The sequence below is a fragment of the Lissotriton vulgaris genome, unplaced genomic scaffold (genome assembly GCF_964263255.1).
Source record: "Lissotriton vulgaris unplaced genomic scaffold, aLisVul1.2 SCAFFOLD_3321, whole genome shotgun sequence".
In the NCBI taxonomy this organism is placed as follows: domain Eukaryota; kingdom Metazoa; phylum Chordata; class Amphibia; order Caudata; family Salamandridae; genus Lissotriton; species Lissotriton vulgaris.
The window spans coordinates 232,237-246,754 of NW_028243649.1; the positions used below are offsets into that span (position 1 = coordinate 232,237).

At 42.2% G+C, this 14,518-nt stretch overlaps 1 protein-coding gene across 3 annotated transcripts; it reads left to right on the plus strand.

Annotated features, from left to right (window-relative positions):
* Positions 1 to 1,440: 1,440 nt before the first annotated feature.
* Positions 1,441 to 14,269, plus strand: MRPS17 (mitochondrial ribosomal protein S17). Of its 3 annotated transcripts, none has more exons than XM_086948649.1 (3): positions 1,441 to 1,542; positions 10,302 to 10,445; positions 13,187 to 14,269. In XM_086948649.1, exons 2-3 carry the CDS (start codon positions 10,323 to 10,325, stop codon positions 13,481 to 13,483), a joined length of 420 nt encoding a protein of 139 aa, XP_086804775.1. In that variant the 5' UTR covers positions 1,441 to 1,542; positions 10,302 to 10,322; the 3' UTR covers positions 13,484 to 14,269. The 3 variants fall into 3 exon arrangements, with proteins under 3 accessions (XP_086804775.1, XP_086804773.1, XP_086804774.1); XM_086948647.1 differs by having other exon boundaries at positions 1,456 to 1,833; XM_086948648.1 differs by having other exon boundaries at positions 1,456 to 1,548.
* Positions 14,270 to 14,518: the final 249 nt, after the last annotated feature.

Consider the following 14,518-nt stretch of genomic DNA (forward strand, 5'->3'; position numbering starts at 1 on the left):
CTTTCAATTATTCAATAGCTAGAGCAGACCAAGTGACTGCCAGGTGCAATACATCAGGCTTAGGAAGGGCTTTCATTAGATTCGGAGAGATTCACGCTGCTCTCTCCCTCCATCCCTCCGCCCTCACTCCTGTGTGGGTGGCTCTGTGTGTGTGTGGGTGGCTCTGTGTGGGTGGCTCTGTGTGTGTGTGTGTGTGCGTGTGGGTGCAAATGCAATAGGTCTCACATTTGCGAAAGATTAAGCTATTGGCATTGTAAATGACAATGCCATTTATTTATCTGTTTTCAAAACCAACACATAAATAAAAAAAATTGTCATTTACAATGACAATAGCTCTAACTTTTACAAAGGCGAAACCGTTGCATTGTAAATGCTTGTTTTCATTCAAGCTTTCATGTAGCACAAACTCGAACTGAAGGGAGTGCTTTACATGTGCACCACTTACATTACACAGGGACACTTTCATTTTGGGGTTATTGTTTTTATTGGGAGATCAAGTTATTTGCCCAGAATTACAGGATGTTGCGCTGATGCGAGACTTGAACTGCGCTGCTATACAACATACTAAGTAGTACGTATACACCTTACGTTAGCGAAATGGGTTTGGCCCCCTTCCGCCTCGCTGTTCCTATCGTGCCGTAATTTCTCACAGACAGACCCAGGCCAAGAGATAACGACTCCGTACACCTATGCGAACACCAAGCGGGCATGCTCCCACGTGAACTGGGGCTTTGCACGGCTGCTGAACCTACATGCGTATTGACCTGACCTCTCCTGCACTGTCATGCATGAGGACATCTTTTGCACTGGCATGTATAAGCGCATTTTTGTAGAGGTATTTTTATATCTCATGTGCTAGTCTGTTTACAACAGCTTATTATTAATGACATAGGCAAAAAACCAATTGCATTTACCATTGCGTGTTTTATTATCTCCATTAAATACACGAGTCTGCTTATCTCTTTTGTGGCAGTAAACCGCAGGAATATTAGATAAGTGTGAGATAATGTTTAGCCGAAACTGAGTTTGGCATCCCATAGTATTGAATATACATGTAAGCAACCTAGGGAAGTGCTAAGATGCTGCTGCCTGTTCGTCCAGGGCCGAGTCTATTTTCCGAAGACAGCCAAAGAACAGGAAATCCTTCCCGACCGAGACTGTCTGACACCTCAAGGTCGAGTTCACAGGCCGATTCGTGAGAGACGCACAGTCCCATCGATCCCAACCAAGTCAACCCGTAGGTAAGAACATAAATGACGAAAATGTGTACTATTTACACACTGCAGAAGCACGAGCAAATATCACAGCCAAATGATTTTTCAGTGTTATGCGCAGCGCACTACGATTGGCTGTGTTACAACCAATGCTCCAATCACAAGTCAGTTCACAGTTTATGAGCCCCACCCACTTTCAAGACATCCTATTGGTATATACTCAGCCATATGAATGGCTGTCGAGCAAACCGGAAGTACTCACTTACAGTCAGCGTCATATTTAAAAGTTCAATGACGGGCACGAGACTTTAACCTGGCTTCACGGAAGGTCAGTGTAAGTAGTAGAATTTACCTCACCGCCCCTAAACCATTAGTGGCTCTCGTAGCTTCCTGCTGCAGCTCGCACCGGCGGCCCCTAGCCAGCCTGGCCCGGGTGAAGTGTGCTGTCAGCTGCCGCACCCTGGCGAATTACATTTTTGCCGAGGCCGAGGGACACAGAGGAAGGAGTCAGTGACCCGTGGGGCACCAGCCGGCAGGACAGACTCCAGTCCGTCACGAAACAGCCCCACGCTCGGGACTCACTGAACAGCCTGGACGACTCGCAACTCAATTAGGCAACGTGAGTGAAAAGAAAATATACTTTTGCATTTACTTTTATTTTCTATAACTGAACATGGAATGAGTAGACTGCACCACGTGTCGGACGTTTTTTTTGCTAAATGTCAATACAGAGGAATTTAAATACTTGCTGCCTGCCAGCTTCGTGTGTAGTCATAGTATGCTACTTTCACAGTCGGAGTAGACTGCTATTCAAGCGAGGAAAAAATAATCTGCAAGTCTCTGGACAATCCCCACGGTAGAGAGGGGCAGAGCTGGTTTCACTGCTCTCCCCGCCCCTCTCCCAACCAGCAGCACAACACATTAATCCAGCATGTACAGAGGTGAGGTGAGCCGCCCTGAATGCCATCCCGCCCGGCGTTTTGCGGCCTGTGTCATACTTGTGATTGCGTCCACAAGAGGCCTTTACTTAATTGCCACGCTCACCAGCATTAAATTACAGATAAAAGTAAGCAGAGTAATGTATTCTAATTCTCCGGTTTTATTTTCTAAATCACAGCCGGTAAATGTTAAGATCTAAATACTTCTTTGTCGGGGCAGGCTCCTTTCAATGTAATGCTTCCACAACCTGGCTGGCTCTTTCAAGGTATGGCGCGTAACTAACTCCTAACTGGATGGATCAGGTATGTTTTTTTACAAGTCCTGTGGCTGCCGAGCCCCAGGAAGACCTAGACAAAATGAAGTACTCGACTGCACGTTTCATTACGGTGAGCGCTGCTTTTTAAGAGACACCCACCGCGCACTGCAATGTAAGTTATTTCTGCTGCTGAGAGCATTTGCCTTTTTCTGCCCACGTCAGAGCACTGTGGTGTATCGACTGCCCGACGGACTCGAGCATAGCACTGTCTGTGAGCAGGTCTGAGCAGAGCAGCTGTCAGCAGTGAGTTTCACATTGCAGCTTAGACCCTGCAGCCCTAGGCAGGATTTTCCCGTTGGTAAGTGGCCTGTTACACTACGGGGCAAGCGCTAGAATCAGTGATGTTTGTGTTTAGGAACAGCATGCAATAAGGTTCAGATTACAAAAAGAAAAGGAGTTGGATTGCTGCACCAAGTGCGATAATGTGCTCCGTGGCCAAACATGATCTAGCAATTTTATACTGGCAAATGCAATTTCTGTGGCTCTGCAAGAATCAACAATGATCACAAGTGTGAAATCACTAGAGTAGATTCTGTGTATACAATCGTTTTACAGTGGTATTAGGTGTTTTGCAGCAGTTTCAAGTTCTTTTCAAAGCTTATCCTTGCTCAAATGAATGTAATTTGTTATGTTTATCTGTTTCCATGTACTTAATTTGTTGATTTTGCTTGCAAAAAATTGTCACTCTTAGTGTCATACATTTAGTAGCTGAATGCCCTTCATAGGTACCCTAAAACCTTGAAAATGTCACACATAAGCCCTCTTAAAACGTGGCAGCTACGCAGTCTGTGTTTCTTGTCAGATAGTGCCCTTCCATTTCTGGTGGTTTGCAATAGTTTTAAGATCTTCGTAGTGTTTCTCGTTGCTGAAATGGCTGTAATTTCTGATATGTATATGTATGTGTGTATATATGTGTATATATACTACCAAAAATGCTGCTCGAACGATCCTCGGCCAAACAACACTGATGTCATCGGTAGTAGCAGCCGCAACTCTTTGTTATCCACAAATTCCGGATCCCACTGATTAGAAGGACACAGAGACGACACACCAGGAGGTCTTTGCACAAATTCTTTATTGTGCACTCGTAGATCAAGGACGACGCGTTTCGGTGTAAGCCTTTTTCAAGTAGCCACCATTTTGCAATTCCCACATATGAGTCCTTCTTTCATGTCATGACCCATAAAAACAAAGAAAATACTTTGATGTCATAACAACCGATACTGATACAAAATAATACTGTATGCATATGTACATTTCATCAATTGAATTGCTCTGTATTCTTGATTGTTTGTAAATCATTGTCTGACTTTCGGGCTGGATAAAAAGGGTAACATTGTGGCTATTAACTAGCTGTATTCCCCAGCTACGCGTTCATGAACTACAAAAATCGCATGGTCTGTCGGGAAACTAAGTATTACAGATGTCTTATGGCTGTCAGTGAAGCCGCGTGACTTCGAACTACAAAAACGCTGTAACCATCGGGAATTGTGGTTCGGATAAAATGCTGGGAACGAGGTTCGAGACCATTGTCGGAACAATCATTTCCCCTTTTAATTTTTTTTGCATTTTCTACACCTCCAATCGAGAGTAATTGGATAGCTCGGGCGCTCCCTTAGTTATCTTCGCTTTCCCTGAAAGGATCCATGTATGAAAGGATATACCAGTATTTAGGGTATTACATGGCAATTTTAGATGCCGTGCGATCCCGTACTACAATATCGTGTTTCCTGTCGGGAAATGAGGTTCAGCTAATGCGCTGGCAGCGGGGTTCAAGACCAATGTCAGACTGATAGTCTCCCCTAGATCAACATTAAATATCCTTCGCCTCAGATCAAAGTTAAATTGTACCTGGTGGATATGGGAGCTCCCTGTGTTATCCTAAGATACCCTAAACTGGAATGGTCCATTTTTGTGGCTGGGGTATTGGCTGGGAAAGGTGGCCTTTGTCTGATGTTCGAGAATTGGAATGGTCCATTTTTGTGGCTGGGGTATTGGCTGGGAAAGGTGGCCTTTGTCTGATGTTCGAGAATTGCAAAATGGTGGCTACTTGAAAAAGGCTTACGCTGAGACGCGTCGTCCTTGATCTACGAGTGCACAATAAAGGATTTGTGCAAAGACCTCCTGGTGTGTCGTCTCTGTGTCCTTCTAATCAGTGGGACCCAGAATTTGTGGATATATATATATATAAATATATATATATATATATATATATATATACAGATTGCTTATGTGTGACTTTTTCGTAAAATCAAACGATGAGGGAAATATATATATATATATATATAATTTCCCTCATCCTAATTGTTTGATTTTACGAAAAAGTCACACATAAGCAATCTGAAACCTTGGCAGCTATGGGCCTTCATAATTTATTTTGTACACTCACTGTCAGTGACTGCAGTCAGTGTCCTCAAATAAATTATAAAGGCCGCCCCCAGTGCCGCGCAGCCCCTGTGTAAAGAGCAAGGCAAGAGCACCTGCTTGTAAATGCTGCAACTGTGGTCGTGAAACTATTACCTGCGCATCATGTCTGTGATATGGAACTATTCCTGTAAAACTTCAATGGCACGCAGTACACGATATAAAAGTAAGTTTAACTGCCATCTACATTGGAAACCAGTTGGAAATGAAACTGGACAGTTGTGGAGCACTATGGGACATGAAGTCCAAGAAGTGAAAGAAGCAAACAAAACGGAGAACTGAGCAAACCAAACCTGCATTGTTTCACCATTTGGGGGTTACTAAAGAACTCAAAGTAAGAAAGGGTACTCTCCTTTGCTTTTAAAATTGCATAAAACAGCGCAATATTCACAAAAGACTAAACAAATAACTGTCCCTTTAAATTTGGATGTAATGGACTTGGTCCCTTTTCAATGTCTAAAAGTCCCGTTATTTAAACCTAACGAACCCACAGTTGTACAGCATATGGCATTTGAGAAAGGGTTTTTACTCGAAACGCGTCATGCCTACCTTTTTAATAAAGATGAACTTTGAAGTACTGCTGGTGTGGTCTGGATTGCGTGACGGATTGTGCACGTATCTTTGCAGCATATATATATATATATATATATATATATATATATATACAGATTGCTTATGTGTGACTTTTTCGTAAAATCAAACAATTAGGATGAGGGAAATATATATATATATATATATATATATATATATATATATATATTTCCCTCATCCTAATTGTTTGATTTTACGAAAAAGTCACACATAAGCAATCTGAAACCTTGGCAGCTATGGGCCTTCATAATTTATTTTGTACACTCACTGTCAGTGACTGCAGTCAGTGTCCTCAAATAAATTATAAAGGCCGCCCCCAGTGCCGCGCAGCCCCCGTGTAAAGAGCAAGGCAAGAGCACCTGCTTGTAAATGCTGCCTGCAGTGCAGCATGCGCTACGTACCCCGTTTGGGGTTGCTTGTGGGTCCCGTCCCAGGGCCGTCAATATTGTAGCGCGAAAGCTGCGGATGCCATGGGCGGCAATCTGAGGGATAGCCCCGGGCGCCACAAGCTCTAGCCACGCCTCTGATTACACCTTAACCAGTGTTGCCGAAGCGAGTGTTTATGCCTGCTAAATTGCAAGACAGAGAGTTAAAGGATTTAAATAAACACAACGCAATGGGATGTGGCACGATCAGACGAGCAGTATTGATACTAGGAATGGAACGATCATCTCTGAGACCATGCTGCATGCAGGTGACCTAGTGGAGACTGGGGCTGCCACACCAAAAGCACCAACCCTAGAAGTGCCTTTTACTCTCTTGCTCAAAAGGTGTCCTTCCCGCGTGCACACTTTGAATTGTGGCTAATTTCTAGAGAACGTTGAAGTGCAATTTTTGCATAATGTTACATTTTAGTGAGGCAAACTTTACTAGGAGTGCAAGGGCACCGCTGGTCAAACTCAGAAGTATATAGATTTGAATTGATAATGTTTGACGTTGCTCTGCGTTCTCTAAAGTGCACAATCGAAACTAGGGCATGTACCTTTCCGGTATGCGTGTTTTATGTGAAGACTCTTAACTTTGGTTATGCATCCATTGCCAACACAAGAAGCTACACAAAACCAATAACCGAAATTAGACAAGAGGATTGATATTGTTACACCCGTTGCCTAAACGCAACCATGGGAATCAAATTAGAGCGACGGTAAACACCAAATAAAAAGTCTTACCATTCTGACTCCTATATGATGGGTACTTCAGCTTGGGTGTTGAGGGTCTGCATGTCAGGGCCCAGGGTCACTATATGTCTGCGTTATTTGCCCCAAAACCTGCATATATCTGTTAGATATAATGTAAGTTACACATTATGCAAAAGGTAATGGCATGCGTTTATTACGTATTACGCACGATAACTTGAGCTCTTGCAACTCACACTCCCTAAAGAAATAATGGGATTCTGTCTGTGTGCTGTAGCAGCAAACCTGGCAGTTCACATGTTCATCCTTTGCAATTCCATGTTGACACAGACAGTACACATCACTCGCCCAGCACATGCGTTTTTGAAAACTATGTAGCCCTATGCAAAGTATGTTATGTGAATCCTCACATCTCTGCTGCTAACTGTATAACTGACCGACCATTAGCATGCAACCTCTTTAAATATAAACAGTTTCAGTGGCATCTAATCTGTGGCTTGCTTTCGCAGTCACAGGTCTTTTCTTTTAGTTTTTATGACCCTGTTTCTTTGATCTGCTGTATGTGCTTGTGTTTTATGGATTGTGCTTATTTTCCGATTTTTGTGGTCCAGGGCGATTGTGGCTGGACTGTACCTATAGGGAGCAGGGTCAAATCACTGATGTTCTTATGCCTGGGACCAAACTGGAGTGACATGAGGACCAAAAACAAACCCTATGGATTTAACCCAGATCTGTGAGTGGGGGTGAATGTTTGACAGTGTTCATCATTCTATCCATAATCTGTTTTGTATTGCTATATGTGCATTTAACATCACATGAATGCATTGTTAAGCATTTCATATTGCTGGTCTGCAGTCTTACTAATTAAAATATGCCAAGTCACTTTCCAGGAATGTAGCACATACCTATGTAGTCTCATCAGAGCAGGAGGTCTCCACCCCTTCGGATTGCCCTATCCATCAGATCCATACTAATACTAATAATATAATAAAGAGAGAGCCCAAACCTTTGAGGCGGGTAGTCTCAGGAACCACAGCACCAATCACAACACCCAATACAGCGCTGGAAAGGGCAGTTGCAGCAGAAGGACATAGGCTATGCCGACGCCCACCATATACATTTAAAAGGAAAAAGAACCGTGCCAGCAAAGTAGTCCCTTGTGGGCGTGTCTGCGTTGTGCTGTGGGCGTGTGCTGTGGGCGTGTGGTACGTTCCGCCCTTCATGCCATGTCTCATATCGTGTGCTAATCCCACCCTGCTCCCTTTAAATACCCCTGCACCCCATAATCATAACCCACCCGTACTCCTTAAAATACTCCAACATCCTTAAACACTAACCCATCTTAACCCTATAAATATACCCCTGTACCCCAAAACCCAAACCTAGCCCTGAACCCTGTAAATTCCCCTGTACCTCAAAACCCAAACCTACCCCTGAACCCTAAAAATACCCCTGTACTCCAAAACCTAGCCCTGAACCCTAAAAATACCACTGTACCCCAAAACCCAAACTTACCCCTGTAACCCAAACCTACCCCTGTAACCCAAACCTACCCCTGAACCCTAAAAATTCCCCTGTACTCCAAAACCCAAACCTAGCCCTGAACCCGAAAAATACCACTGTACCCCAAAACCCAAACCTACCCCTGTACCCCAAAACCACCCCAGAACCCTTAAAATACCCCTGTACCCCAAAACCCAAACCTATCCCTGAACCCTAAAAATTCCCCTATACCCCAAAACCCAAACCTAGCCCTGAACCCTAAAACTACCCCTGTACCTCATAACCCAAAACTATCTGAACCGTTAAAATACCCAAACACCCCAAAACATATACCTCAGTACCCCAAAACATATATCCCTATACCCATACTTACCTTATCCAAACATTCAAAAAAACATGCTTTTACCATTCATGCATTTACAACGAATTTCGTTGTAAATGTATGCGTGGTAAAAGCATATACAATGTAATGCCATGCGTTATAATGGCATTGCGGAGTCATGGTACTTTCGTAATGTAAGTATGCGGAGTGATGGTATGCAGAAAGAAAGTTGCGGAATAATGGGTGTTTACCCTCCCCCGGTAAGTACATTGGTGGCTCGGCGGCCCACATCTCCAGCAACATACTCATATTTTTTCACCACCCATTTGAAAAATGCACAGGTCTCTCTCATTGATGGCCAGCACCGACATACACTTTTTGTCAGAGCCCCACAAGTCTTACCTCTGCTTGTGAAGCGATTCCGCAGAGACGACAGGAGCCACCGCCCCTGTACCCATCTGACCGGCACAGAATGCAATACACGGTAAGGATGAGATGGGAACAGGGAAGGGTGTCAGAAAGGAACAAAAGGCCGGGCCTGTGTGGAGCTCGGGTAGGGTACTTGACGGAGTATATCTAATGTCGTCATGTTTTAGGGGGCTTGGTTAACAGTGTCCCAGTCCATGGCGTGATAAAAACCAGCAGCATTAACCCAAAAAAATTGGGGGTGATCATGCAAAAAAAGGCATTTTTTTACAGGTTGCAAAATATGCGTTTAGTTATTGTGTGTGTCTTGGCATGGAATCGCATGGCAACACTGTAAAGGTCAAATTTGTATTCGATAATGTGTTTTTTTTTAGTTTTTTTTTTTTACCAATAAGCTCCCAATAAAACACACTATTTCACCCATGAGACTCGCAGAGAGAGACAAGCAGCTAGAATCTAATGGCACAATATTATCCTAGGATGAAGTGATGATGCTGGCATTGGTTAGAGATTTGAAAACGTCCAATCAGGAAACTAAGCTTACAATTACCAACATAGACTGGATGCTGGAGAAACGAAAGCCCTCGATTTCTGGAAAGGACCATGATGCGAGTCATTTTGATCAGCAAGTTACTGCCGTAGAGAAGAGTAAGACCGTGAAAAAGAGTAATCGGAGCACCAGGATCGCATTGGACAGTGGCACTGTCTCCATTATAAATCTATGTAGAACTACTGGAGAATATGGTACGTAGCTCACATTTGAGGATATTGGCGCACCCACTCCTGCTTGCTGATGGTGGTGGAAAGTTACTAGACAACAAACATTTCCTCAAAATAAAGTGTTGGGAGTTGACCCTTCTTAGCAGATTAAAATACTCAAGCTCATCAGACCACAAAAATCCCTCTGTGTAGTTGTCCAGTGCATAACACAGAGAGCTGATAACGATCGGTGCCTAAAAAGAAACTTTATCGATCCAGGGAGTTCATGAGCTTTCAGACTTGTGTTGGGTAGCACTGTTGTAACGATAGGCATTGTAGATAAGTGAAAAAAAATTGTTTACTAGCAAGTTTGAAGCCACCTTATAGTTTTCTTCAAATCTGATGGCAAAAGTTGAGGGCAGGCCTTTACTGCAACTACCTTGTTGATTACTGTCCTTTAAAACTAATCATTTTGATATTTAACCCACTAGCTGCTGCCAACGGCCGTCGCGAGCACTACCTCGGTAGTGCTGTGCACGTCTCTGGCTGACGGGCCACGCCTGCGCAATAGAACGCCCGCAGCGTGGCGGATTTTGCGCAGCGCTAAACGGGTTAAGGTTGTGTTTGCAAGTCGTATTGCAATGTAATCAATATGTTAAGAGTTAATTGCATAAACCAGTTGTCGCTTTCTCAAGTGAATTTTGAATGCCATTTCTTTTCTACAATTACAGCTCCTCTTCTTTTGCTGAACAATGGCGGCAAAGGTTGCTGCTGTCCATGCAAAGTGGATTGTGGGAAAAGTGATCGGAACAAAAATGCCGAAAACCGCAAAGGTTCGCGTAACCAGGCTTGTGTTAGACCCCTATTTACTTAAGGTAAGTTGAATGATCATCGGCATTCGATGTTGGATATTTGTGTTTTAATGCAATTGATCAGGTATGTGCTACTCATAATAGATTAACTCTTCTGCACTTTTCTGACGATAGCTACCACAATTTAGCATGCTCAGTAGTTTCCACTAGGAGATCATCTTTAGCTCCTCTTCTACGTGTCTTCTAATATCTTTTTGTTTTCTGCCTTTCCTCCTCAATTTTTTCTTTTGTTCACAGGCCGTGTATTAATTCAGGCTTGTATAATACCCGTCCTGATCATGATCCTAGTATTTTAAAAAGGATCAAAACGCTGTTGACTTGTTTAAACAGTATGCACATTAATTCAATGTGTTAAACAAGTGCATTACCTGTTTCTTTGAAAGCTGGCCCTATTTATTCATATTGGCCAAAAGCTATTCCTGTCTTGCCTGAAAATGTTTTTGTCCAAATGTAATTGTTTTATGTTTGTGTAGGACGCAGGACTGGGTCCCACTCTATTGCTGTGCTCTTATTTGCTTAGTATTTTTTTGATTCATTAAATTGTTTGTCCGGCTGGACATCTTTAATATAGCACTGATTCTAGTCTATATTTGCCGTAACTTTATTATGTTCTTTAAGGACCTTTGTTTCTGTAAAATACTGATACCCAAAGTCCTTATCTACCTTGTGGGTTCCCTTGTTTGATTTAAAATATACTCCTCCAAGGAGCCACTCTGAAATAAAGGAATGGACCAAATTGGTGACTGCGCTTAACTGCACCCCAACCCTAGTCAACTCTGCTAAATCACTAGGAATCACATTGGATGAGAACCTTGACATGAAAGCCCACATTAATTCAATGGCGAAAAGCGCCCGCTACCATTTGAGCTACCTAAGAAGATTAAAACCATTCATTTCAGAGGCAGATCTAAAACTGGCTATACAATCTCTAGTTATATCAAGGATTGAATATGGTTGCTCCACATTAGCTGGCCTACCTAAAACATCCAGAGCACCACTAAAAGCCTGTCTCAACGCAGCGGCAAGACTCATCACAGGATCTAGGAAATTTGATCATATATCTCCTCACTTGAAAGCACTAAACTGGCTTCCTTATGAGGCCAGAATTCAAATTAAGTTAGCATGTATTACCCACAAAGCTGTGCACTATAACACGCCAAGATACCTAGCCAAGAAAATCAAGCTATCGGGAGGAAACAGACCAACTAGAAGCGCCAAGGAGCTGCTGTTGCGGCCAGCCATCTTCCGAAAGAAAAAGTCTTATGACCGAACTTTCTCCGGAGCTGCCCCCAGAGTCTGGAATTCACTCCCTCCAAGTCTGAGGAAGATTCAAAATATTGTAACATTCAAACGGGAACTGAAGAGTCTTATGTTGAGTAAATACCTTGCATAGGGAAGCAGGCGGATCAGGGGTTCGAATACTCATGTCAGCGGATGGAGGGCCCTCTCAAGAATATTATTCAAGAATGTTATCATTGATAAGGAACTAACTCCTCACACAAGCCCTGACTGTGTCCTGAACGTTACCACAGTCCTAGGCGAACTTATAATTGTTTTCTAAAGCCAAAACTATATAACCTCTACCTCACCTTAGTCGTCGATATAGACATGGATATAAGCTAAGCCTCACCTACCTCTATTGCTAATTGCACATGCGTTTGGATTAGTTAGATTTAGGCACCCTCTCATAGCCACAGTTTCCTCTACCTCATATCTGTTTGTTTGTATAAATGATTCTGTATTGCCAATATGTAACCTACCTCGATGTTAAGCGCTCTGATACCCACGGGTCTTGTTCGCGCTATACAAAACACTATAATAAATAAATAAATAAATAAATAAATACTCATAAGAGACTTCAGATCATATTTATTGTAAACGAAAATAATTCAACATGTTTGTCATGAGAATAATACCAGTCTAAAACCAACTGTATATAGCAAGTAGTGGCAATGGTGATACGTCTGGCTTATAAATGAAGGTGCCTTTTTAGTCACTGATGGATTTAAGCACCACATTCAAACTTAAGGACGTATTGAAGATACATTAAAAGAATAAAAGTTTAAAAAAAAAGAAAGTAGCCTAAACATGGTGGCCAAATGCTTACAATAAACAAAGCAGTTGGTGGGCTTCATGCAATGGTATTGTACATAGTGTGTCACTGTTTTAAAGTTTCAGGATGGCTACCACCTGTAGAATCAATGTGTTGGCAATCTTGGAATAGGAAAATCAATATACTGTATAGATAATACCATTCCATGATGTTGGCTTGTTTTTAGATGCAGTAGTGGTGCCTTGTGTGGTGCACTGCAGATGAAATGGGCAGCAAGCGAGTGGTACCCTAGGGCTGCATTTGGAGTTTTAGTGTGCTCTAAAAAAGAGGACTAGGAAAGAAATGAAAGTGGACCTAATGAGAAGTGAAAAAAGAAAGCTAAATGATTAGTCTAACTTCCATTTACTGAAGAGCGCACATTCTCAGTTGGATGTGCACGTGTGATCAGACAAATCCAAGCGCTCTCAGGGTAAGAGAGCCTGTTGTTGAAGTGAACTGATCCATTACCCCATCTTATATGCTGTCATAAAAAGAAGCAGAGTGTAAATGGCACTCATGTAGACCAGTGGCAGAAGAGACCTGACCCGGAGAGTATGTGCATGCTTCTGTGTTGTATATGCATGAATTTTTAATGCAGATTTGTACTTTCAGATATAATACGTTTATTGACATTTCTCTTTGCTTTCAACAGTTTTACAACAAGCGCAAAACATATTTCGCTCACGATGCACTGCAACAGTGTACTGTTGGGGATGTTGTCCTTCTGAAAGCTTTACCTGAGAGGAGATCGAAGCACGTCAAACATGAGTTGGCTGAGATTGTATACAAAGTTGGAAATGTCATTGATCCAATGACTGGAAAAGCCTGTGCTGGAAGTAGATATCTGGAAAGTATAGTAGACTCTGACACAAGTCTGAATGACAAATTACAGGACCTTGAGATCTCTTCCACAGTGATCGAAGAGGGCGAAAAGAGGCCTGTACCCTGACAACTGAATGCAACAAGAAGTAATCACTCATGGAGCGTGTTCCTATGGGCAATGTGGTGGTATATAGGCACCGAAAACTCTGTCTCGGTTCAGAAACTTTCGTACAGATACTATGCATCCCTACTATTCTGAAAAGAACCTCTGCTCAAGTTGTCTCTGATGCAATGAACTTAAGTGAGACTTCCTTTCAGTGGTGTGTGACACCATCATAAAGGGAGGATTGCGATTACCAAGCTTTGAGACTTTTTTGCTCAACAAGTAGCAATATATGTTTCACTTTTGTGTTAGCACATTAATAGACTGTCCCAAACGTAGTAATGAAGAACAGAAATGTAGTCTCAAATTGTGGCTTTTACCTTAGTGATGCCAGATATCTAAGTGTTGTGTGTACTTGTCTCCACTGCTACTTTCAAATACATTTGAGGACCTTACACATGCCAACTCGTGGACAAAAGAAATGTTGGTTTCCTCTTTGTTATATATATATTTTTATTATTCTGAAGGATATGTTCCTTTGAACAGCGGGGCTGTATTACATTGATTTAATTGTCCTCAGGTTCCTAGTTAAAACATACTTCAAGATTGTCTTTTAGTATATGCATTAAAATTTGCCAACATACAGACATTCTTCTGTTCTTTTTCTCTGGCACAGATACTACAACTGCTTTAAAAGCAAATAAAACATTCTGCATTTTCAGATGTGACTTTTTGCACACGTATTGGAGAAGGGGGAAAGTAATTGTTTGACATCACAATTATGTATTTAATAAAGTTAATGGAAATGTGCCCCGTGTACAGCATGTGTTGGGAGATTGCATAATGTTGAGTATAAAAATGTGTGTGTATTGTGTGTTTACCAGTTAGTGTTATTTTGACTCCTAGAGTGGGCATAAGATCGATTTAATGCACATGTGCAGTGTCTAATTTTAACTGATTGGAGCTAATACACCTGCTGCTGTTGTAGTAAAACCAAGGGATGTGTGAAAGATTTCTAGGGTGTAAGCATTACTTTTTTTCCCATATTTTAACAAAATG

What these genes read in the sequence shown, in the direction of transcription:
- MRPS17 (XM_086948649.1), top strand. Translation starts at nt 10,323, where the DNA reads ATGGCGGCAAAGGTTGCTGCTGTCCATGCAAAGTGGATTGTGGGAAAA. An exon ending in TAGACCCCTATTTACTTAAG is followed by an intron (nt 10,446 to 13,186) that starts GTAAGTTGAATG and finishes TGCTTTCAACAG; the next exon opens with TTTTACAACAAGCGCAAAAC.